At 39.7% G+C, this 26,534-nt stretch overlaps 1 protein-coding gene across 2 annotated transcripts; it reads right to left on the bottom strand.

Annotated features, from left to right (window-relative positions):
- Window positions 1–45: 45 nt before the first annotated feature.
- Window positions 46–26,050, bottom strand: nectin3b (nectin cell adhesion molecule 3b). 2 transcript variants are annotated; one of them, XM_056398005.1, is made up of 8 exons: window positions 25,745–26,050; window positions 18,522–18,869; window positions 17,515–17,814; window positions 16,317–16,434; window positions 15,987–16,138; window positions 4,857–5,001; window positions 2,444–2,546; window positions 46–1,972 (listed from the first exon to the last, which is right to left on the bottom strand). In XM_056398005.1, exons 1-8 carry the CDS (start codon window positions 25,821–25,823, stop codon window positions 1,799–1,801), a joined length of 1,419 nt encoding a protein of 472 aa, XP_056253980.1. In that variant the 5' UTR covers window positions 25,824–26,050; the 3' UTR covers window positions 46–1,798. The 2 variants fall into 2 exon arrangements, with proteins under 2 accessions (XP_056253980.1, XP_056253979.1); XM_056398004.1 differs by lacking the exons at window positions 46–1,972; window positions 2,444–2,546; window positions 4,857–5,001 and adding an exon at window positions 8,843–13,456.
- Between the last annotated feature and the right edge of the window lie 484 nt (window positions 26,051–26,534).

The following is a 26,534-nucleotide window of genomic DNA, read 5'->3' as shown; positions in this document are numbered from 1 at the left end:
GTGTCAGCTACAACCCTTCTTAACTAAGTAAGCGCAGAAGCCCACAGCACCGACTGATCTGAAGAAATAAATGGATCCTGACAATTATTTTCACCATCAGTGTGATGTTAATATTGCGCAAGCCTCGGCTACTCCAACACAAACACTGCTGCATCTACTCACAATGTTCCTGGTAATAAAAACACCTTTTCTTTCTCCCTGTTGTGAGAATCACAGTGACTGTGACCTTGAGATTAAATTTTCTCAAAAACCCTCCATCCGTCAATTCAAACTATCTCTCAAATCTTCAAGGACTTCTTCTCTTGTTTCCACATGTGGTGACTCAGAGCTCTCGTCTCTTAGACTGTTTACTTTCACAGGGCTATTGAACACCCTCATGTAGAGCTATCTGATTTTACACAGCAGTTTAAAAGATTGCTTGGTCTGATTTTCTTTCTTTTAGCCTCTTTTGTTATTCTTTGGATGTGATTTTGTGTTGTTTCAGAGTGAGGACAGATGATGGATTTTCATTGTAAGGTCACTTACATACACTTGCAATTTAATATATAAATCAATCAGGACAACAACTCATGGCTATATACCCACATTGGAGAAATGAGAGCACTACAGCATGCATACTATATATTTAGAGGGAATGCCCTCAAAATGGCACTTATAACAGTTAGTTCTCCAGATCTTCACTATAAAAGTCGGACACAGTATTTTTTACAGGAGCCACATTTCCCTCAGTTTATATTTCTACATTACACATAAAAACACTGACATCAGTTATGTTACATTACTTACATTACATTGTTGTTTCCCTGATTAGTAGATTATGACTGCATAATTATACTGACGCAGAGGCTACATTTACACATTTACAAATCTACAGTTTCTGCTGCTAGAAAGCATTGTGTCATAACATTACAACAGCAAATCACAGGCCTGGGACAGAAACACCTTGATTAATCCCTTCATGGTCTGTGTTGCAGTTAGCACATTTGGTCTCAGTGGACCTCAGCAGTTCGCATCTGATGTGGTTTGGCGTAGTGATATGCCTGAGAATACAGTCTCAAATTTATGCTTTGTGGTATCCTCTCTGACAGGGGAAAAAAGATAATAGTGGTTAGATTTTGGTGGACAACTATGACCCTAATGTGAGCTTTGTTCTCTTGCTCATGTGATTTCTAAAGCCTCATCTTTGTATCCTAAGTGATATCAAAAAACTGAATACTGATAAATACAGAGTATTTGCAAAACGAAAATCAGATAAGGAATATTTTGACATTTTGGTAAATGCACTTATTAGCTTCATTGCAGAGAGTTAGAAAAGATTCATACCATTGAAATGCTTGTGCAAGTCATTTTAGCTGCAGCAAGCAGTTAATTATCTTAGCTTAGCATACAGGAGTAAACAGTTTGATAAGCTCTGTTTTGTTTAATCTCTAAAAAAACAGAAAGAGTGGTTTGTGGTTTGTGGACTATTTCTTGGCTGGGCTCCACTGGACAGAGCCAGGGTAGCTGAGTCCCTCTGTTTCTAGCCTTTGTGCTAAGCTAAGTTAACCAGTAGCTTCATATTTCACAGACAGATGTCAGATTAATCTTCTCATCTAACTCTCAGAAAGAAAGCAAATACATGTATTTCTCAAAAATGTTGAACTATTCCTTTCAGACATAACATTTTCACAATACGGAGTAAAAGTTCAAATGTATAAAAACTGCCTGCAAAGAGAGACGTAGCCTTTGATGTCTCAGGTAATCAGGTGACAGAGTGGATGACCGCCAGCTGCTTGGTGGATTGTGTTCAGGATGCCTGTTACACATAGTGTTCACGGTGGTTGATGTACACCCGGTCTGTCCCACTCTGATGACACACCCACTCCAGGCGGGACAGCTGCTGGGTGGGGTCTTGTGTTCCGGACGGCCCCGGCCTTGATTTGGGTGGGTGCTGCCAATCAGTCAGCTCGTACCTGCGCTCTGCCCTGCGAGTCTGCAGGTGAAAAAAACCCCATCAAAGCCAGAGTGATATCATTCACATCCAGCTGCTGCTCTTAATGTCACAAAACACAAAATAGTTTTAACTTCTTATGTGATTTTTTTTATGTCAGAGTCTCAGAAAGTCATGTAAAATGTGAGGTTTACTAGGTTTACTAGGTTTTTACTTTAGGCTTCTTTCTGGGTGAGACAAAAAAAAAGTACAGGCTTATCAAAGCTGGGGTTGAACTGAGAACACAAATTTAAATTCAAATTATCTTACATATTAAAGGAGTACAACCATCAGGCCTCCTACTTAATAAAAACTGATGACATCGGTCAGTATGTCCTAATTACTTCCTGTTGTGACTCAGTGCTCATTAGCTTACCAAGTGTTACTGTTTGCGTTGTAAGTACATGATGATTCAGATATGCAGAAATATACTGATACAAGGTGTGGGAGTGAGGTGGAGAGAAGAGGGGTTACCTGACAGAGCCAGGCCACTTGTGATGCGTGGACACCCAGAGGAACAGCCGGTGCTCTCTCAGTGTAGGGAGGAGGCGGCTTGTGTGTCGGAGGAAGGTCAATCCTTCAGAGAAAGAGAGAGAGCAAAATAGAAATCACAATGACAAGAGATTTTAGCTTCCACAGACACCTGAAAGGAAGCAGATTAATTTAGTGATAGTTTATGCTGGGTACAAAACCAATAACTGAATAAAATTTAAAGAGGAGACACTTAAAAGTTCACCTTTTGAGTCAGATGCTGCTCTCTAAAAACTGAGATAACTGATGATATGAAATAACCCTGATGATGTCATAGTGATGTCACCCAGGTTATCTTGAGTTGGCCTTGGAGATTTGTAACAAATTTATTACATAAAAGTGCTGTATCATCTGTCTCTTGTACGTCCGCCAACTTTTATGGAAATACAATACTGAATCAGCCGAGTATGCCTTTAAGCAGTGGTATCCTGTGACACTAATGGCATCATGCCTAAATCTGCAGGGTTTAGAATATTTGAAAACATGTGTACAAGGGTGATGGACTTTCATACATAATACTACATCTGAAGATTTTTGACAACTGTTCCTCTAAACCCCTGAAAGACGCTGAGGTCAGAGTCATTCTCTCCTTTATTGAAATCCCTGTCCACTACCAAGCCGGAGACCTAGAAACTGACCTTGGCCATTCATACAATGATGCCATGACAGGCATTGATTTTTCTAACACTGTATATCACTTGATGTTGTGCTTCTCTTTCATACTTCAGATGAGAAGTGGTCAGAGATTACAGTTAGAGCTCTCAGTGACCTGCTGTCCTACACTCACATCTGAGTCTGATGAAGGCCTACGTCCACCCGTCTGCCCCCTCCCCATCATCCCACTGGGACTTCCAGCCACGGTCACACTTAAGATGCTAAGTTTGTCATGGCATTGACCACAGACCAACATACGGCTAGATACACCGCCCTGTAGTTTCAGCACTATGATGCAGGCCTCACACCTGTGCACAAAAGTATTTTCCCCTCAATTAATACTATAATTTTCTGCTTGTGATCAGACAATCAGCAGTAACTGTAGGTCGACTATTTTCACCAGCATTGTACATAATCAGTCGGTTTGAAACTCAGTCTGAAGCATTCACAGTAAAATGTCTTTCAAATTTCCCTGAAGAGGGCACAGTCACTAGAATTAGGATGAAAAATTTAAAACATTCTGTATCTTGTCATTGACATATTTGCAGTTTACACAAAATTAGAATTTAGGGATTTACATTTATTTAGCCATTAGTTGCATTGAGATATAGTTGATGCATATAGCTGCGCTTCCCTGGAGTGAGCATGCACAATGACACACTAACAAGGATGGATGAGGGGATCAACCCTTACAGATATGGGTTGATATGGTCCAGAGGTTCACAATAATGATACGTACATAAGAGGTAGTAGGTCGATGAGCAGTATTAGATATTGGATATATAAAGTACACATTTGTGTTGCCATGTGGACTTAAATAGAAGCAGAGTCAATCAAAATAAACCCTCTAGGTTTCATCCCTCTGCACATAAAAGATCCTGTTCAGTCCTGTAAGTTACCATCTGTCACATTTATTTAGAATAGACACAAGAGAGACAGACAAAACAAAGAGCAAACTGCGCGCACATACACACACACTCTCTCTCTCTCTCTCTCTGTCTCTCTCTCTCTCTGTCTCTCTCTCTCCATGACTTCAGAGGACATTACAATGACTTAAATTCATTTCCTGGAGACTTACTCTAACCTCTAACTGTAACCATGACTACAACCTGCCTAACCTTTCACCCAACCTAAACCTAACTTTAAAACATTAAATGATTCATGTTATGGAGATTTGCTTTTGTCCCCATAAGGAAGACAAGTCCCCATCATGTGACTGTGTAAACAGATTTAGGTCCCCACAACATGAGTACTTCTTACATCACACGCACGCACACACAAACACACACACACACACACACACACATACACACACACACACACACACACACACACACACACATACACACACATACATACAAACAAAGACTCTGGCAGAGTGTCAACCAGCTTCTTCTGTAAATAATTTAACCTCAAATTTATTCCTCTTTGCTCTAACATTTACACGAGTGCTGCTGCGCTATAGGAACAGACGGAACAATATAGGACAAAGGCTCGCTGCCAAGACACCAATTATCTGCTACCCCTCAATCTTGTCCCACAGCCTCCCTGCTCCAGGGTGAGCACCGCTGCAGCTCTCTCCACAGGAGTAAGTAGCAACTCCCTGAACCCATTGATGGACTTCAGTCAACCTCGTGAGGTATCGTTTCATTAATTAACCAGCCGAGTATGTTCTGCAGCATGAATTATTTGTCAGACTTACACTTTGTCAGTGAAGGCTGGAGGCGGGGCCTTGCGAGCAGTGAGGATCACAATGATGAAGACGGCGATGAGGAAGAGAGCGAGGACGGCACCGATCACAGCTCCGGCCACAGCAATGGAGTTTGACCTCTCCGCTTGAGACTGGTCTGAGACAGAGTAGAGAGAGATTTTTAGTACCACAAGCGCAATAACATCAACAAGAGAGAGCAAAGGACAGACCCATCAAACTCAAAGGCGTAAAGTAGATTTTGTGTCAACATAGTCGGAGATGGTATTCAGGCATATATTAAAAAATGGGTTATTTGCTGAGAAAGGATACATGCTGTGTCAGCTGTGTACAACCAGTTTCAGATCCACAGTTGCCCTCTAGAGGCAAGGACAGTAACAGCAACAGCATTTAATATCGATATGTCACCATCTACTGGCAAAGAAGTAAAAGCATCTGAATGTTACACATTAAGATTGTTTTTTTTCAAATTTTTGAGGGTGTTTGATATTAGATTTGATAATTTACATGTTAAGCTTGCAAGATGAGTTTTGTTACTGGAGCACATTTTGTTCTGAAGAGAGCAAACTGCTCTGAGTCAAAGTCCTTCTAGGCTCATAATGTTTCTGTCTGAGTGTCATCATGTGTCTGCTGTCCTGAAGGACCAGGTTTGAAACATCCACAGGAAACGTGGGGCAACGCACGCACGCACGCACGCACGCACGCACGCACGCAATCATAAAAGCTGCTGAATATTTGAACTATGAATGGGTACTATTAAAATCGTTTACATATCTGCTTTTCATTATAAAATAGCATCAGACAAATTGTTGTTTTTTTTTAAAAACAACTGATAAAATAGACAAACATGTTGTATGTTAATGATGTATGAAAATTCTGCAAATAAGGAAATAAAGATGTATACTGTCTTCGTATATCATATATTATCAACATACATATTATACATATATATATATATATATATATATATATATATATATATATATATATATACTGTATATGGAGCTCAGTGTGACACATTGATGTTAAGTGGTAAAATCTCATTTTAAGCCTACACACACACACACACACACACACGATAAAACAGTGGCTTAACAAATTATAACATTGACATTTATTCATCTCTAGAGGTTTTTAACCATGGTCTTACTACTACAATTATTTTCTTCCCTTATAGGTGACAGAATAACTGGTTTGACACTGGCTGGTTTGAAACCAGCTCAGAATCTGCAACCTTGCTGCGGCTGACCAAGAAATAGTTGAACACACAATGTTTATAAAACCACAAACTATACTTTTCACGCTTCAGTTTCTGCACAAATGAAACGAACATGATATACCTTGTTTAATAGGTAGACAGATTTTGTTACCTTTGGTCAGAGCCAGGCAATCTGATTCCCCCTACTTATATTCTTTACACTAAACTAAGTTATGCTAAGCAAAATGTTGCCTCATGTTTAACAGACATATATTCGACTAGTATCAATTTTCTAATCCAATTTTTGGTAAGAAAGAAATAACGCATATCCCATATATTTTTTTTTTAAAAATGAGATAGGTGGCTAAATTCAGTCGGAGGTCATGCATTTTGAAAAATTTTTGTTTAATCACTTTATTTGAACATCTTCACCTCCATCCATCCATCCCTTCATCCATCTTTATTTTGTGTTTTGTGTGTGGAGTTGTTATGTCTGTTGAACTAGCTTTGTGAGACCATATGCTGCATATGCTCCATGTTGTCCGCTGAGGGGATTAGGATTAATTGTGATTAAGATGCATTAAACTCACAGAACAATGAGCTTTGGCCAATCAGCAGTAATGTGTAAAACTGTGATTGTGGGACACTGAAGGAAGCAGAGGACAAAAGGTGACGGAGAAAAAAAAGTGTGTAATGGTCAATTCCAGTTGATTTAACTGTTGAGGTAGGGGAAATAAAATCAATAATGTGCTAAGAATCCTAAATGACATTTCAATTATGATGCAGATTGAACAAGCTAGGACTTCTGAGCTTGACCCTGAAAGCCACTTCTCCCCCTTCTTTTCCCCCTCCCTCTATCCAGTCTTCTCCCTTCATTCTGTCCTCTAACAGTTAATAACCGTTCGACTTTTCTATGACAAAAGTCTCTTGAGTTGCTCAAAATGCCTTTAAAAATGCAGTGCATTAAGCTGCCTGCTTTACTTCCAGATGACAGACAATTTCTAAGACATTCATAATGTGGCAAGAAATAAAAAGCCCTTTAAACCCAATATGCAAGGAGCACCTTCAGCAGTTCATAAGGTCTAATTGTACAGGAGTATAACTTGATATGTTCATTACATGAAAGTCTTGTGAATGGTCAAAACTGAGGTGTGCATCTAGGGCAAATACATTATTAATCACACAGTGTTTCCTACATGCTTTTAGAAGACATTTAGCTAAAAATAAGACTATTTGGGACAATTAAACACATAAATATATCATGAATGTTCTATTTTGACATTTTTCTTCTATTTGAACGTTTCATTGGTTCAAATACCATCCATGCTGGAGGGGGCTTGGATTAGTGGTTAGTGGTGGATCAACTGTCCCGACACTGGGATCTGGCTCCAGTGCAACAGCCTCTCTGTCTCTTCTACTTCAGCACTTTATCACACACACATCGCAGCTGTGAGAGGTGCATACCAATGCTCATTGAGGTCAACGTAGCAGACGTGCTCATCATGAATTAAACACAGCACTGCACCTCAGTTGCCTGAAGTGAAGTGTGGGAGCAAGTCATGGCTATCCCCCCCCCCCATCCTACAACTGCAAGAGCAGGGTCAAGGGTCATACTATTGCCCAGACAAAAGAGCCCACCGGGGGGGGATTAGAGCTGTAGGCAGTGTGTCATTTCTAGATTTTCAGCTCAATGGTGACAATTTGATCCCACTTCTGCTCAGGAGTTAATATCAAAGTCTCTCTCAAAACCGGGGCGGCATCCCTGTACACTGCCTAAGTCGTTTGCTCATTCCTTTGTGAAAAGTATCCTTGGAAACTGTTGTGTTGCAGGCAAAAAGCAAATCCACTGATCTTCTTCACAAGTGTCTCAAACAAATTGGAGCATTGCTGGCTGACATCATTACTGCTACTGAGCTGCTCCATCATGTATTTTCAGACTGAGCATGCCCTGCTTCAAGGTCACAATGACAACAACTGCGGTGACCATGATAAGATCTGTAGAAGACAGAGAGGTCAGCTCAAATAAAGACTTTCAGAGGGAAGTGTGTCAGTCATGAGGACCTGGGGTCCATGCTTAACAGTGTCAAGGTCACATTGGCGTGATACGTCCTTATAGCCCGAGGAGCTCTCTGCAGTGCAGCAGGACATAATGGGCCATTTTCAATTCCAGTAGCTAATTCTCCCTTTCTGGCTTGCCTTTCACAGCAGCACATTTAACCTCTTTGCTCCACACAGCCCCTAGCATTCCTCTCCCTCCCGCTCTCTGTGGCCAGGTAGAGCTAGGAAGACAGTCTCCATCAGCAGCTCCAGATGAGCTTGTTGCCATGGGGACAGTCAATGGGCTGGAGAGTGGGGACTTTGGGCCAGACACAAACACTCAGCATTTAATTTTACCAGCTGGTAGACAGTTGGAGAAAGGGGGGGGTTGAAACTGCAAAGGAGAGGAGCTGTAGGAGAGAGTGAGGGCCTTTCTGTCCTGAAACAAAGGAAACTAGGACTGGTGAAGAGGACACAGAAAGAGCAGAAGGTGCTGAATCTCCCCCGACTATAAAGATACCACTGGTGAGGAACAGTTCAGTATTGCAGTATTGTATTTAATCAAGTGGCAAAGGCAATAAATAAACCTCCTTCAGCATTCTTGGATATTCAAGAGTCATGAAGATAAGCTGAAGTGAAGAGACATGATTTTGAATTGCGTCATGTACGGCGTCCCACACGTGCGTACTGGATTTGGGGGAGTGGAGGGTGGGGGACAGTTATGCAGCATTATGCGTTAGGGAGCTGGAGATGATGTCATTTATAGAGGCACAAAGAAGCTGAGACTGAACAGTATGAGAGTAATGGCAAGCTCAAAAACCTCCAGAGAAAAAATTACTCACAGGTGCTAAGGTGCTTTATTGAACTAAAGTATCTCAAAAAGGTGGACAAAATAATGCTCCACTGTTGTCACTGACATAAATATTTTTTTCTTCCAGAAACTTACATTTCCTCGTGTATATACAAAAACAAACATGACCACAAGGTATATTTAATTGATAATGTGAAACTGAAGTGAACTCTTCAGTCCTTCGAGCAACAGTGATTCTACAAAAACATAAACCCCTGACAAATACCTACGAAGTAGAGATTTAATTCATTTTACATCAAAATTCATTCAAGCATCGTCTTTTTGTGTGTTTTAATGACTCTAGGTTTTGCAAATATACTGCGTCATTAACTGTCATAGTGACAAGGGCAGAGAAGTGAATATGGCACTACAGAGTCCTCTTAACACACTGTAAGCAGTGAAAATCAGAACAAAAAGGTAACAAATAAATCTCATAGAGCAACAAATCAGGTTGTCACAGCCATAAGTAAACAATAATAAGAAAACACTTGAATTTATTCTTCTAGGTATCTAAGGCACTAGTTGTATTTCTCAACCCAAGGTAAAGATACTGATCGATCTCTATACAAAATGTCACAGTACAAAAGAACTTCAATAATCTAGGTGAAGGGCTGCAAACTGACAAGTCAAGCAAAAATAGTATATTGATTAGTGGAATTTCTGTCTTAATGCACAGAGACAAACAGGAGAAGAGGTTAAACAGCTGTGCTTCCTGTTATTCTTGACATTTATGTGAAATTCAGATAGAATAGGTGTCGGCAGCACACCCACGCCAAAACATATTTTTTCTAAATGAGGTTCTGTGGTTCACAAATTGCCAACTGTACGCTTAATCTTGCACACTCCCATTTAAAAGGGTCAATTCACCTAAATTACATAGAAACACATTTTGTCATTTACATATAGCACTATCTAACAATGCAGATAGTTTTGCATTTATTAACCCAGGTTTTGAGACTTGAGTCTCTGAGGTTTCAAACTACCACAGTATGATAAAGGTGGATGGGATTTTGTTATAGTGTCATAGTCTTGGAAAATTAGATTTCGAAATTCACCAGCAACATCTCTTTACAAAAATGTTGTCCTGGTTACTTTGGGTGATCCACACTGTTAACGGTTTTTCTACCAAAGAAATAGTCCATATGAAAACTTTTGACAATGTGTTGTGTAGATTATCCAGAGTGATTTAGGCAAGAGATGTTGCAGCAGAAATCTGAGAAGGAAATCTGAAAACCTAGGAACATTGAACCAAACCTTTCTGTATAGCACTAGTGGTAAGTGAGGAATTATGTTTATGTACCTGGAGTGAACTGAAACTGAAGGTCGTTATTGGACTGAGAAGTTTAGATGGAATAAATTAGTCCCCTTGTACTGCACAACATCTGAAACAACACTTGAAACGACATGAACTGCAGTAAAGAGGTCACATTCTCTGCTTCCAAGTTACAGTGGCACATTTTTAAATCTCACTATGAGAGTCGCTGCCTATTCACGCCACAAAATTCATACCCTGACAAATAATTAGTGCAGGTTCATAACAATATAACTCATTCCCATTTGAACAACTCTTACTGTAATATTAAAGTGGCCTTAAAGCATCTTTTCATTTCTATTTCAGGCTACAGACCCTGTATACAACAGTGATACGTTAGTCATTTATATAAGCTAATAATCAGTTGCTAGCTAGTCAGTAATACTTATGTGAGACACTGTCATCATATTTATACATACAAGTTAAACAAATATTTGGCATCTAGCAGCAAATATTGTAAAGGTGACCATACTACTTAAGTTGGCATGTATTCACAAACACTAGTGTACATGAAATAAACTGTTTGATATCCTCATGCAGTCTGGTGAACAGGCGCATGTGTTGAAATACTTTAGGTTTTATCTGTGTACCTGATCAAATACAAAAACTGAAATTTAACTTTAAATCCATAATAGCGTTATATACGTTTGACTTCTGAACTGATGGTGCTCCATAGCCCAGTGACACTGACGTGTAAAACATTTTCGCCTCAGTTCAGTCACCTGCAAGGTCTGAGCATCTTGACTGGCAATAACATGCAGCTGGTTACAACTGAATACAGATTTAATTGTAAATCCAGGCTGAGAACTATTTTTTTTGGGTGTATAATTTTGCAGCTACTTAAAGATAATCAAAAGTTGAAGATTTAATGATCAGTGCAACAAAATATTGTCTGTCCCTTCTGGTGAGTCAGCACTGGGCTGTGGATAAAAGGCTGAGTGGAAGTTTTGATAACCACAGGTGACGGTGACAGCATATCCATCACAAAAGACCTGATTTGCCTACATAATGTATATTTTACTGTGATAGTACAGGTAATAACATAAATGCTTCAGTTAAAAATAACTGGTTAGCATGATTAGTGTGCAGTTGCACACATGGATAAGACCCAATAAGCCTATTAATGCCTCAGATTGTAACTGTTTCTTGTTCCTACAGATTACTCGGAATAGTGAAATTAGACCATGGAGTGTACTGGCTGCACTCTTGAATGGTTTCTTTGTGTGACAAAGTACTTTGTGACTAGGAGGCCAGTGCATGGTGGCTGCCATACTGTAGCCTACTTTAAACAATGCCCCTGCTCATAGCACTGTTGAATTTCCAAGAGCCTTGGTTTGATGCTAGAGTGCAAATTCTTATACACGTCCATTGTCATCATCTGAGAGACAACAGGACAGTGTGTGTGTGGCTAACTGAAAAGGACAACTAACCTGAAAAAAAAAAAAAAAAAATCAATAACTCACAAATGTTCAAAAAAGTTTAAGCGATAGTTTTCCAACTTCTTTTAACTTGCGTTGGATGGCAGAATGTTGTGGCAAATTTGCATATCAAAGCATGACTGTATGGCAAACCTGTCTGTTGTTACAGTGGCTTGTACCTCCTGCATGCAGGCTTCCCTGCTCACCCTTTCTCCAGCCCTCCCTCCTGAGGATATAAGACGAGCTGAGGACATGCAGTAGGACACCAGTTTTAAAGGACACTGCTAAGACATCAGTGGTCAACTCCTCAAGCTCAAAAGTCTCCAATCAAAGGCAGACTTTATTGTAGAGAACAAATGGTTTGATGATCTGTTTGCCCGTTATTAAGTTTGGCAAGAGGCAGTGCAATACTTTGTATGACCATGAATGTGGAGAGGTCACTAATCACGGAGGAAATATTGATTTCTCAGGGAGACAAATCCTTGAGCCTGTAACAGCTCTGTTATATCCTACTGGGTTTTCAGAAAAGGACCTGTGACCAACTGAATTTCATGGATTTATTTCCAACCTAGGTCCTGTACTATTCTTGAGTATCAGCTGATCATATTCAGGTCTTTTAAACAGATCAGTGTCATCAATATCAACACATACAAATACAAATAAGCAAGTGTCACATAGCTTAAGAGGGCTGATTCTGTAGAAACAAACAAAAAAACTTTCTTCCACCCATATGTGATCTCCAAGCCCCCAGGGCTTCCATTCAACTCAAAGACATTAGTAATGCTAAATAAATTGGCAGTCCGTGTAGTAAGGCAGAGACAGCACATACATCATGATCTTTTAGTCTCTACACACACAAACTATTGACATGCCCACTTCTGTAGGCATGTAGATGTTGACTGTCAAAGTGGCTGTGCAGTCCACAGTCTGTCCCCCATGAAGAAAATAAACATCAAGTGTCAACCAGGACGCTTGAAAAACAAGGGAATTACAGAACTGAGATTAGTAGAAGTGTGCATGTGCATACAGAACAGAAAAATTGTGTTGCTTCCTCATTTAATAAAGGAAACTCTCCGATTACTGTTGTTCTTCTGCTCCTGCAGAACCAGGTAGCTTGTCAAACGTACCACTCCCTACGTGAGATGACTGAGCCGTCTGTGTGAGAGACATAGTCACCGTCTGGCCCACTATCGTAGCAGTCATCTGACAGATAGGGGGAGCCGTTTCCCTGTGGTTTCGGTGAATGAGGGTATCTGGCCTGCCGTGGACTAGAATACTGTGTGTGTTCACGGTGGTGATTCGGCTGATGGCTGTGGTGACTGCTCTCCCTCATTGCCCTAGTGTAGCCATTAGAGGGATACTCCTCTCCGTTATAGTTGCTATGGTGACGGCGGTCACGCTCTTCTTTGAGCTGGCGGTCGCCCCACTCCTCTCGGTCGTGGTCTTGATGGTAGGAGCTGCTGCCGGCTTTGGTAGGGTGGAGCTCATGCTGTGTGGGGGCTTTTTGGAAGTCACTGGGGCCCAGGTACTGCTTGGTGTAGTAGTTCCCGTGGAAGGTCTGCTGTTTCCGTAGGTAACACACACCAACCAGAGACAGCAGCAGCAGAAGGAACAAGGCCCCACCCACAGCCCCACCCACTATGGAACCAAGATTACTCTCAGGTAGGGCTTCAAGTGTGGGGGAGCTGAGGAGGACATGACCCTTATCATCCACTAAGGTGGAGGAGGCAGAGCCAGTTAGGACAGGAGCAGTAATGGTGGAAGGCATGGTGGGAGGATCTAATGAACGGAAGGAGGGTGAGAAGGGAGTAGAGGGTGAAGGGGACAAATGAACAGACAAAGAAGCAGATAATGTCAATGCCAACTACATCAGCATTTACTAAGAAGGGATAGGTTGACGAAAACATTAAATAAACTACCACATATACAAAACTATGCAGAACATGCTCGCACCAGTCTCAAGTTTGCACTACCAATGATGTAAGTAAAGTATAAAAATCTAGAATTTGGTCAAATCCGTTTACACAGCGGATATATTAGATGATGGATAAATTAGAAAGTTTGTCACAAGGGTTTGAGCAGCAATGGTTCAATTTTTAATAAAATAAACAGCACTGCAACACCGGCAGTGTTTTTCAAACTCTAACCCTAAGATAATAGCTACCAGTCACAGTATTTACAGCTCTGAAATGTCTCTAATGAGTTTTCTCCATCCCTTTAAATCTGAAATTAAAATGCATACATATTGTTTTACTTTGGTCAAAGCAGGACATGTTGTCTTCAGTTAACAAATTAACAATTAACATGTAAGAAATCTTTACAAAGCTTTCATAGACTGTTATTCTGCATCAGCATTTTTAGTCTTGCTAACAAAATCTTATTTGAGTACAGTTTCGGGTGTTTGAGCACCATTTTGCTGTCAGTTTTCTTTATTTGACATGAATACATTTAAAGACAATACATCTCTGGAGATTTTGAGGAAAAGTAAGAGCAAACCAAAGGCCACTGAGGAAATCAAAGACTAAACAGAATATATTGTACAAAATCAATGAAATCCTCTTGTATTTCTTTTGGTTTTTCTCACAGTAAACTACTTTAAAAGGAGCTATATGTAAGTCTTCTCTGCCGCTGAACATGGTTACTTGCCAAGAGGTGGGGATGGTTGCTGGCGGCTTTGAAAAGAGCGATGTAATGGCTTTGGACAGAGTGACATAACAGTTGCTTCCACATAAACAAAAAGGATCTTTAATGTTTTCAGACACTTACAATAACAATCTGAACCTATCAGTGGCAAAAACAAGCACTTTAAGTGGACATACTTTGAAGCGGACAAAGGCACCATTTGGTTATATTGCAGCAGCTGTTTAGCGGTTCCGGGTACACCGTTCTAGCTCAATAGTGGAACTGCAATATTACCTTTGTGAAATGTCATTCAAGTTTTATTTGTTGTTGACACTGACACAAAGAGGTGTTGATTCAACTACATCGAAATTTTGTAATTTTTAAGACCACAAACGACAGTCTCAAAGTACCAATGGGTTGAATGCGAATTGTAAACTATTAAGTCACAGAGTTATTTTTACATGTAGAGAGAAAATGTGTGACTTAATGAGGTTAATTAACGATGGGACTTGAAGAAACACCAAATGTTATCAGGGATATCCCTAAACTTCCTGACTATGTCGGTGTTACCAACTTTCATAGGAGTGCATAACCAAATCATTTTGTACATTGCATGCTTAAATTGCATTGCAAATATACATTTAAGACCCTATTTTGCAAGTATAACGATACATTGCCACCTTATCTCTAAGCCTAAAATTAACTGGATTAGGGGTGATGTCCACAAAACAGAAAAGCCAAAAGCCATATTCAGCAGGAGCTAAAGAAATGGAAAGAATCTCTGTCTAAAAGCTTTAATGGTGCTGCTAAATTGCTCTGCCGCTGTAACCTTGGTGCCAGGCCAGATGTGAGGAAAAGATTCACATCTGAGAGATGAGAAACATGAACCCAAAGGTTTGTAGTCTCTAAGTATATCAATCGTCCAGCTCCATGCAGAGGCAGTGAACTGACATATATGAGCACACCGACAGCAACACACATGACCGTGGGTACACCAACACGTATAAGCTTATTCATGCCCGTACAGGTCCTCTCAAAGGAAAATGAAATATGGATGATAAATAATAAATAGGAGTGGAGAAGAAGTACTTAATGTTTTATGAATCTGGGACATCATCTCACAGTCAAGCTGCAGGGTTTTGCCTCTTACTGCACTGACACATGCAGAAATAAAAGAAACACAGAAAGGAAGCGAGAGAAATATAAAAGAAAATCACATCATAATCAGAACATCATTCAGGGAGAGAGTCTCCACAGACAAGACGGATCCTATGAAACCAGAAGAACATGCTCATCATACACAACAGAGAGAGATCACACACTTAGATGCCAAGCCAAGAGGACAGAGCAGAGGCAGTGCACTGTGGTCTGAATAGACCTTAAATATTTGCAGCTGTTTCGCCCAGAAACTTCCCCTTTGAACATCTGGAGACCTAATGTTAATCAAAGCTAATCAGCATGCAATTAAGACTGAACCTAATATCAGTGCCAACACACTGTACCATGGGTGATTGCTTTATAGACTGTCAGTAAGTACAGAATTGATGAGAGTGATACAGTGTCACATTTCAGCTTGAAGGACAATGTCACAGGCAGTGATACCCTCTATGATGTGCATGCACACACTTCCTAAGGGAAGATACAGCAATAGGAGTCAGCTGTGTTCTGGTGTGCATACTCTGCTCACCTTGTATGAGAATGCGCACATCCCGACTGCGGAGGTTGATGTCATTGGCAACCTCACACCTGTAAACTCCAGAGTCATTTCGCTGGAGGGGACGCAGGAAGAGCAAAGTGCTGTTCATTATTTCAACCCCTTTTGGCATTTCACTGTCCAATCTGTGGTACACAAGAGACAAAACCATTTAGACACACAAAGACACACCTACAACAAATATCTGGAAGGTTTTAAAGAAAATACAACATTACTCTTCAGTTGTCGATCTTCTCTTTAACCTTCAGTAGCCAGTAAAAGCTCAGAAGAGAAAGGGAAAATGTCATACACAGATATACACACCTGATCCATCTGAAGTGATGAGCTGGTGGGTTTGCGTTGGCTTTGCAAGTCATTTGAACATTTTCCCGACCCACATACCAATCTCCATCATAGCCCACAACCGAAATATCAGGAGCAACTAAAGATAGAAAACAAAAATAAATAATGAGAAATCATTTCAACCTAACCAGAGACCTAACAAACAACCTTAGTAAACTGTTCAACTGCACACACTGAATTTTTATACTTTAAAAATAGTTCTGCTGTGATATAGTACGGATACTTGTTTGGGGTTTGCTCAGCCATTTATATCCTCTGTTAGCTGCCATGTGTTCATAGAAAGCTACTTTACTACAGAATGCAGACTATGCTTGGAACGTTTGTTGTGCCATCTTTCACAAACAGTAAGTCAGACCAAAGTAAATGCATTCTGTCAACCAAAAAAAGATTTTCAAGGAAGTCATTTTACCCCTCTCAGTCTATTTGTAGCTCATACAGAGACCCATTATGTGCCCCACAAAGTACAGGTATGTACTCCTCTATCTATCTATGGGGGCTTACTGACAGAAAACATTTTCACTGTTGTTGTTTAGGGGCACACGAACATGTGCTTACACAGAAAAGCCTTCAGACTTTGAAAAAAAAAAATCAGAAATCAAGAACAGTCTTTCTTAAACCATAATTAACACCTGTAAGGAACCTGTGTGGCTTCTTTGTTCTTGATTTCATCTCTGTTAATTCAGCTGTTTTGAAAGTGAAATATTGTTGACGTGCTTCAAATAAATCAAATGTCAACACTGACAAGGCCAAGGATTATCAATTGTCTGTTGTTGGAAACCAAATACCTTTGCTTTTAACACTTCTTCCTGTTCTTTCTGGTAAATACAATGTTTAAATGTTTAAGGAAAGAAAAGAAAGGGAGCAAAGAAATAACTGCTGTATTTGTTCTCATTAAATGACAACTAGGCTTGGACCTCAATCCACTCCATTTTAGACTGTAGACTGTACAGCACTCTATAATCTACTAATTTTATGCCTGCATGCTTATTTTAAAAACTGACCTTTTCCAAAAATGTTATTACAAGTGCTTATTTCACTGATGTGTCAACTGAAAGCCTTACTGCAGGAAAGAATCAATATTGATCAACATATTCACTATAAGTCTCTCTTTCAGCTGTTAATATCTTGCCCCACATAGCCACTTATAAAAGGCACCCACACTGCACATTGAGCTGGTAAGGGATCCTGAAGTCGCCCTGCAGAGCTGGGTGGCGGACCACACAGGTGAGTGTGTGGCCTTGGACGTGGCGTGTGGGCTGCCAGAGGTAGCGCACTTGTGTGCTGGTCGTGCCGTTGACTTCGTCAAATAGCTGCACTTCTGACTGCCCAAAAAGGTTGGACTCCCAGGACACCTCAGCAGGCGGCCGGGCCCGCTCAGCAATACAGATGGCTACCACAGTTTCGTTGCCACCATCGATCAGGGCAGTTGAACCTGCAGACACGTAGACCTTTGGCTCCACTGTGAGAGCGAGAAAACATATGGAGGGAAAAATGCTTTAGAATTTAAAGACGTTTGAGTTTTTTTTTTTTTTTTTATTAAATAAAAAATCAATAACTCCATTTTCTTCACCTCTGTCATTCCACTAGAACCGACTCCAACCCATCATTAGCATTAGCCCCTGTGATCAGACTGAGTGAGTACACACATACATGCAAAGGGTAGTCCCATCAGCCAATTGAAAACACATGATTGGAACCTGCTATTGCTCTAAAATGATGAACATGCCCTTTAAAAGAAGGAATAGACACAGACTAAATCAATGTTTTCTAATGCTTAAACACTCATTGTTCTCCCTCCAAATACCTGGAAATATCTCTGGATTTTATGCCACTGATCTGAAAATATATTGTTACCAGTACTATGATATTGATTTCAACATAATGTCCAGCCCTAACAATCTGGCAACTAATAGAAATCACTCCCTGATCCAGATCTGTTGGAATCCAGTTACAAGAAAAACATTATAGTGTCAGTATCCAAAAAAGAAAAAGAAAAATGCCAATCACAATTTCCCAGAGCCAAGATTATGCCTTCAAATGGCTTGTTTTGACCAACCAACAATCAAAGATATTCAATTTACAGTCACGGAAGACATACAGTACATTCACATTTTATCTATATTTTGATAAATATTCAATATTACACAGGTAAATATACATACTTACCAAGCACACTGACAGTGGTGGAAGCTTGATTGTTTCCCAGGGGAAACGTAGCGACCTTGCAGGTATAGATGCCAACATCAGCAAAGCCCACGTTCTCCAGAATGATGGTGGCATCATCAGAGGAGGGTGAGCGAAAATACAAGCGGTGGCCAAACTCCGGAGGGATGGAGATGCCAAACCTTGGGTTGTAGACAGCCACTGTGACAGAGCCTGTAGGTAGACGGCGCTCCCAGGAACTCTGAGTAAGAGTAAGGTTTGCGCCCACCTCCACCCTACACTCCAATGTCACATTCTTCCCCAGCACAGCGCTCACCCTCTGAGGCACCACCACCTGACTGCACCACACACCTGTCAAAAACACATAAAAAAACAGGACTGTAGTCACATGCAATCATGTTCATTTGCAAACGCTTAGGATGATTTGACATCATTATGCAAAACAGCTGGAAATTAAAGCACTTCTACTGCACTTTTGATTATCAAAACATCTCTAAAATGTACTATGGACACTTCTTGTGGAGCATATTCCCTTCAGCCCAATTAACACTGTAGCTGTTCATTTATACACATCCAGAGTTTATCCTTCAATATGAGGAATCCATCCAACCACCTGACAAAAAAAACATAAAACTATTGAATGTTACAAACGGTAGCTATGTAAAGACCATAAAAATTGAAAGTCTAAATAATTGCAAACCTTTTATCAAATACTGAGCAATGAAGGAACACTTTTATCCTTGAAAATGGGGAAAGGCTTTTGAAACCAAAACCAATTCTGTGAACTTATGAAAATAAATAAATTACAACTTGTGTGTATTTTTTTAACTGAAAGTCGATTGACAGAAAATTAATCTGTTATAGTTTTGATAAGCAATTAATTGTTACAGTTGTTTAATCAAGCAAAAATGGCACACTTTCTGGTTCAAGCCAGGGCTGCAACTAACAATTATTTTCATTACTGATAAATCTACCAATTATTTTCTTGACAAAATGCATTTGATATTCAGTTAACAGTCAGTTTAATGTAATAAAAAAAACCCAGCATATTTGAAAATGTTGGACTGGTCGTATTAAAGACATGTAAAGATGTCACTTAGGACTCCTAGAACTTGCAACAGAAATTTTTTTTGGCATTTCATAGACATACAGATTAATTATTTCATTTTCCATTTAAAAATGCCAGATGGGATTATCAGAATGGGCAATCACTGAGTGAAAAATCAAGAGTACCATGACAGCAGCAGTGAGTGAAGTATATTTCTGATCTTGCGTCTGATGTCAGTCTTTAAAAAATATTTCATATCTGTACACATTCAGTAGCATCTGACATCTGTGGGTATCAGCCTAGACTCAGAGCTTGATACCACCACAGAAGGCGTTGGGCTTTATGAACAAATAATGCACAGCTGACTGTGTGACTGACTATTCCATTGATGAATTTGTTTTGTCTCTTAAGCTTTCCTCCTCCTGACCTGAATTCAAGAATCAAAAGCAGGCTGTCTGTATGTCCTTTGTCCAAATATAACCAACCCATACACTCTGTCACCTGCGCTTGTCAGAAATGTGGCAAGTCTTGAAAGCAGGATCTCAGCATCGTGTTGAAGAAAGTCAAAGGGATATGAAGAGAATAGACTGCGACCGGCAGAAAAAAAAAAGAGGGGAAGAGATATGCTAACATGAGGATGACATCATCGCTGAGAGAAGAAAAAGAGGGCTGAGTGAGAAGAGGCAAGAGCAAAGTCACATATGGAACACAAGTGAGAGGAAATGTATCACCAGGATTCCGGCAAACAAAAAACAGAGGAATTAAGTTACTGATTTAGAAAAGAAAATATAACACCGCTAGACTGCCAAAGCCTTCAACCAGATCACTAATTGCAACAAGCTGCCAGCAGGAAGACATCATCATAAATCAAAACCTGCTGTGCTGCTTGGCAACTGACTTCAAGTATTCTATTGTTGTTTTGCCAAAAACAGCTCTGTCTCTGGCCAATCACCCTCTAAAAGGCCATGTCCTCAAATATTAATACTGTAGAAAGAAAATCCCCTACCCCTAAAATATGAAGAACAAAAGCCTGTTTTTAAATATATTTGTTATTTATCTATTTAACTGTACTGCCATTGAAGTGATTTTTTGAACTTATTTTTACTTTTACTTTTTAGTTTTCTCCAGTTTTCATCAATGTTAAGATTCAAAGGTTAATTGCACAGTTAGTTATTACAGCTTCCAGACAATGACAAGAAGAATGATAATAAGAAATCCAGATTAGTGTGACAGCTAAACCAATTACAGTGGAACTCATTTGCCAAATCTGGGAATAAATATGGTAGATTATATTTGAAATATTTATCAATTCACTTGTAAAATTTAATGATTGACACAGCAAATGATTTAACATGTTTTATTGTTGGCCCAGATGGGGCTGTAAATAAATATTTAAAATACACGACAAATGTTTAATTGAGGATATTAATCTTGATAGCATATTTTTGGCAGAGTAGTCATCATGAGTCATCGTGTTGCACATAGAGAGAGAGAAAGAGAAGTAGATATCAGTGCAACTGCAGGGACATGTTCAGCTATGGAGGCTGTAATCCTGATTTTATGTGCTATTTAGAACAATGCAGACACAGAGTTTTGTAAATCAGCTAAAAAGTTAACCCATGGCCCATAGATTTACTCTGCATTAAAGGATAGGTTTACATTTCTTTTAGGTCTAGTCAGATGCCCATATGTACCATGAATTTTTCTGCCTGTGATCATTCATTCTTTTCATACTTGCCACTAATACACTTCAAATTTAAGTGATTGGGACAAAATCCACAGCCCTCGTTCTGTGCTAAAATGCAGTCCAAAACTCTAGCTGAAACTTGTATGAGAGTTTAGCAGTCTGAGTTAGACAAGTTAAGTGAGTATCCTCCAAATTCTTTTTAGTAGGAAATCTCGACTTTGTTTTGTCATCCCTCAGCACAAAAGAAACATAAAGAGGGAATACTGTACTAAAAACACTAACTTTGATTTGACTAACTCAGACTGCTGAAGCCTTTTATTGGCTTCAAATAAACTTTGTGTTACACAGAAGTGTGGATTTTGCCCAATATCATTTCTATTAGAAACATGTAAGGAAGGGATCTTTTAATGGCCTGTCTATTCACATTACAGCAAGCAAAAATAAGTTTCAGTGTACACATGGCACTTGACTATTGTTTTAAGACATAAAAAAAATGTGAAAGGATATCCTGTGAATTTGCTTTGAGTTATTGCCTGCATCACAAAATAATAACGCTTTCACTTAGACATTACTGGAAGTGCCTCATTGCAGTTAAGTTGTTTGCAGAGCGGTAGCAGCTGCTATCTGAGGCAGATCTCCCTGTCAAACCAAACTAAGACAAGACTACACCTTCTGGTGTCTGGACCAATCTGGATCTACTTTAAATGATTAATCAAAAGGTATTCTGTTAACTTACAATATCAACACAATGCAACCAATGATATTATGATGCATATGATGAATAGATTGCACTATAATAGAGGGAAAGGTGATTTTGATGTCAATTCACTGTCAAAATGTTATAGGCGTGTGTATAGTTTTGACAACCAAAAAATAGTCCAAGACTAACAGAATGGGTGGTGAATGAACCACCAGTTGAAGAGCTTCCCTTCCTGATTACTCCCATATCCTAAATTTCACACTACGCATGGCTCACAACTTCCTCCGAGGAGGAGTGAAGCTGTTCTGCATATAAAGGGATACCCCCAAGCTAATGTTTACTATTGGCTCAGTTGGTGGAGTTAATTAGCAAGTCAGCCCCAAACAGTATCCTCCATACAAGGGATAAAGTCAGGTGATCAAATAAGGAGGCAGAGAGCTGAAAGCACTTTAAATAAACTGGTACTAAATTGCACAGTCTGTGCATGTCAGCACAAATGCCCCATTTTTGGAAAATATTTAATGAATAAACACACAGTAAAAGATTCAAACTTTTATACATTGCATACTATTTGCTTAACAAAAATTTTACGTTAATTTAAAATGTGCAAAATGCCACACCTCAATCCAGATGGTAACCACTGTACAATACACTGGGAGTGAGCGTTTTGCTCAAGCAGAATTTACAACTCACTGTATATGTTAGGTACAATGATAAGGGTTGATGGCAAGAATAATAGCACAGTTAACAGTAAAACAGCATTTTCCCTGTACTGTATATGTAATGTTAAAGGTATAGCGACTGTATTAAATTTTTACTGGCGACATGAGGAGGACCTTACATAAGTGTGCCCTCGTTTCTTCAACTCAAAATAAAAAAGTGATGAGAATAAGGGCAAAGTCTATCTGATCTATGCAGCATATCTTGATATAGCAATAACGGCGTTCTCTCTCTTCGTCTTGTGCCTTCAAAGACAAAGAAAAGAAACCGCTGTAAGTTTTTGCTATCCATATATCCTCAAAGAGAAGCAGCTAGTGTAAACACTTTTAGCTTGGTTTGCAAATGCGACACAATGTGTCACATACACACACACACACACACACACACAGTGTAGAAAACAGATTATAGATATCCTGGCATCAAGGACACATTTCTCCCTGCGGACACTGCTGCTCATTCTCACTTTAGTCAATATTACCTTCACATGCACCACTTATGTGGCAGCAAGTGTATTAATATGTGTGTCTTGCCAGAGGGCAGCATTTCTTGTTAAAAGTGGAAATCAGAACATAGATAGGGATGGTGTTAGGATGGAGGTGGCAAAGCCAGCTGTGCAGAGCCGGACAGGGAGGGATTGAATGGTCATTTGACAGACTGATCTTATCGGGCCTTCATATCAACTTTTTGCACTGAAATCATTCACATACACATTCTGGCTTCTTGTTTCTGATGAGTTGTCGATCAGATAGCATTATTCAGTAGGTACAAACTTAGGCACTGTTAGGTTTCTCACCACTACTGGCGCTGTGGAGCAAAGTTTTGCTGAGTGGATCTATTTTATTTGCCTCTTCTGATCTACTTCATACTGCAAAGACGTACAATCACAAGGTTGATGTAAATATCCAAATGCAATTGACTTAGCAAGTGTTTAATGGTGTTTGTTAATTAATCAATAAGCATAAATATTGTTGGTATTATTATAAAAATAATATGATAATTTAAAAAAAGAGTGCCAAAATAATGGAGAATTAACTTCAAATTCTGCAGATGTGTAAAGTTTTTCAGCCTGTATTAACTAGTTGTTCTTGTTTTAAGGTACGAACAGTTTCTAAATGCTCGTATAGGAGTTGTTCTCATTAATGGCATGACTCCCAAGTCTGCTGGATGTGACAGCAGGCGATTGTTTGCTAACATGTTAGCTAAACCAACTTCACAAACTGGCGATATGTCTCTCTATACTCTCATTCGTTTTGGTGTTTTTCTGCCCCCTCCTGGCCAGAAATATGATCAATGTGGCTTTAATGAAACATACAATGTTTGTTCCCCTTTAAGGCCCATACTTAATTAGCTATAAGAAGACGCAAATCTACTCTACATTCAACAAAGGCACAAGGTCAAACCCCTCATTGACATGTACAGCACACTAAAACTGAAGCTAGTGAAATGGACACCTGTCTTTCCTCCTTAACTTGAACTCTCTGAAGAAGGTAAATAGTCTGTTAATGGGGTGGACTTTAGGATCCTGGTAATAGCATGACATAATGAAAGGATATGCACTAAATTAATAATGTGGTACAGGGTCTCTGGATCATTTTACTTGTGTCTCAAGTCAAGTCTTAAATCAAAGAGTTAGGGATTTCTCTATGAGTTCCATCCAAGTATAGTAGCCCAGAAATTTTCCTCTGTGCACACTGTCCAGCTCTAGGAGCACTAGTCTACTGCTGAGAAGAGGCTTAAGTGCATGGGAGCCGTTCTAAAACATAAAACAGTGGCATCATCAGTTTTTGATGAAAGGTTTGCAATTATTTAGTCTTTCACTTTTTAAGGTCTCAACATAGCTGCTAATGTTTGTAACATTCAATGGTTTGAACTGCCCCCCCCCCACCACACACACTCATCCTACATATAGATGTAAATAAAAATATAAATATACCTTTATAAAGATATGAAGATAAAACATTTTGAGAGAATAGCACTGCAACAAATATTCAATTTGTCAAATTTACTAAAAATGTAATTGTGAGACAAAAGTTAACTCTAACCTGTATGGAATTATGGATGCAGTTTGTGATGGTGTTGCATTGAACTGCATTATACAGAGAGATGCTCAGTCAGCATATTAGGGGGGATCCTTTCTTATCTACAGATATGGTGAGAGAAAAAGTGTGGGAGAGAAACAGATCTTCAGGCCTGATTCACTCATGACTCAGCTAGGGTTGAGCATGGCTGCAAAGGCGGAACACTAAACTACTGATTATCCTTGGGAACAGCAAACTTTAAATTTGGTGAATTTTCACAAAAAATTTATTTTGGTATCATGAGTCACACTTGATAAAAGCTTGTCATTACACATATATTCCAACAGTGATTTATCAGAATTTTTCACTCACCCATGCATTGCTTGAAAGTAAAGCTACACTGTAGTTTACTTGTTTTTTGAATTTTTTGTGGTTAATACAGCAGGACTACAGCATTGGCCACCAGGTCAGTGAAGAGTTTTTCAGGGAGGAGTTAGTAATTGCCCACCCCTTAATTAAACCATAATGAGCTGGGGCTCCTCTGCAGGCACATGGTAACTGACCCTCATCCCGACCTAGGAGGGGCTGACACTTAGCATTGTCGTCTCTGACACAAATGTAAGTTCCCCAACAGTTTTACAAAAATGTTACTTTAACTGAAAATGTTTCTGGAGCTAATATGGCTGCCACTGAATCTGCAATGACCCAAGTGTAGGTTGAGTATATTTATAACTGAGTATCATTGCCTGTGCTCCTCAGCGGTTTCTATGGACTGTTTCTATGGCAGCCTCGTCGCACCATCATCCGCGGCGGTGGCGCTGGCTAGCTACCTCTGTTGAAGTGAACTTGTAACCAAGTTTCCTTCAGTCTTGAAATGACACCTGCTAAACTTGCTAGACTTGAAACTTCAAATAATTCCCAGTCAAATCACGCGGTGGTCGCCAGTTTTCACTGGGATTTCTGCACGATGCGCGAGGCAGTCGGCTCCCTCTCAAAACTTCTGTGTGGCGTTAGTAGAACAAATAAAACTACCATACAAAATTTAGGGCTCACCTGTAATACTGCACAAAAGGTGTAATAGCGCGACCTTGCTCTGCTGCCCGAGGTAGCTCCGGTAAGAAGACGGTAACATTATGAAAAGCAGTGTAGCCTGCTGCTACAGAATCCAGGCGTAGGCTGCATGCCAGTTTAACGGTATGTGCGGAACAGAGGAACCTCCTCAGCAACAACTCCGAACTGCATGTGGACTGTACCATCTACGCGACACGAAGCGGGGAGGCCAGGAGCTCACCTGACAATAGGAGTGAACGATCATTTGTCGAGGTCTTACAGCAGCATCCCCCTGGAGGAAGGATCCATTAGTACACACATTACGTCATCTCTGTTGACAACCCGACATATATTGATTCATCTAATCACTTTATTCTTCGCTGTCTTTGACGGATAGTTACTGAAAGCACATTTATCCATATCTTTGTCAGAGAGAGTGTGTATCCGGTGCATGTTGTTTTCTTTTTATGTCAGTCAATCAGCAGGATATTCTGGAATTATTGAACATAATATATTTAAATAAAATGTGGTTGAAAGTTAGGTCAGTTAATCAAGGAGAACGGATCCATCTGGGTACAAACGAGGCCGCCATGTGAACATTTAAGAAAAAGCGTTTTCTCTATCAACAGAACTTTGAAGGGTGGAAACAATTTTGGTCCAACTATAGGCGGTCCAATCCATAGACTACCATGTGGGCAAAAAAATGTGTACAACTAATCCAAAGTTCTTATAATTTGGTACAGAACACACGACTGATCCTGTAAAAAAACAAAAAAAAAAACAGAAGCATGCC

The sequence above is a fragment of the Seriola aureovittata genome, chromosome 15 (assembly GCF_021018895.1).
Source record: "Seriola aureovittata isolate HTS-2021-v1 ecotype China chromosome 15, ASM2101889v1, whole genome shotgun sequence".
Lineage (NCBI taxonomy): Eukaryota > Metazoa > Chordata > Actinopteri > Carangiformes > Carangidae > Seriola > Seriola aureovittata.
The sequence above is the reverse complement of the archived record's forward strand: the minus strand, read 5'-3'. Positions and strand labels throughout refer to the sequence as shown.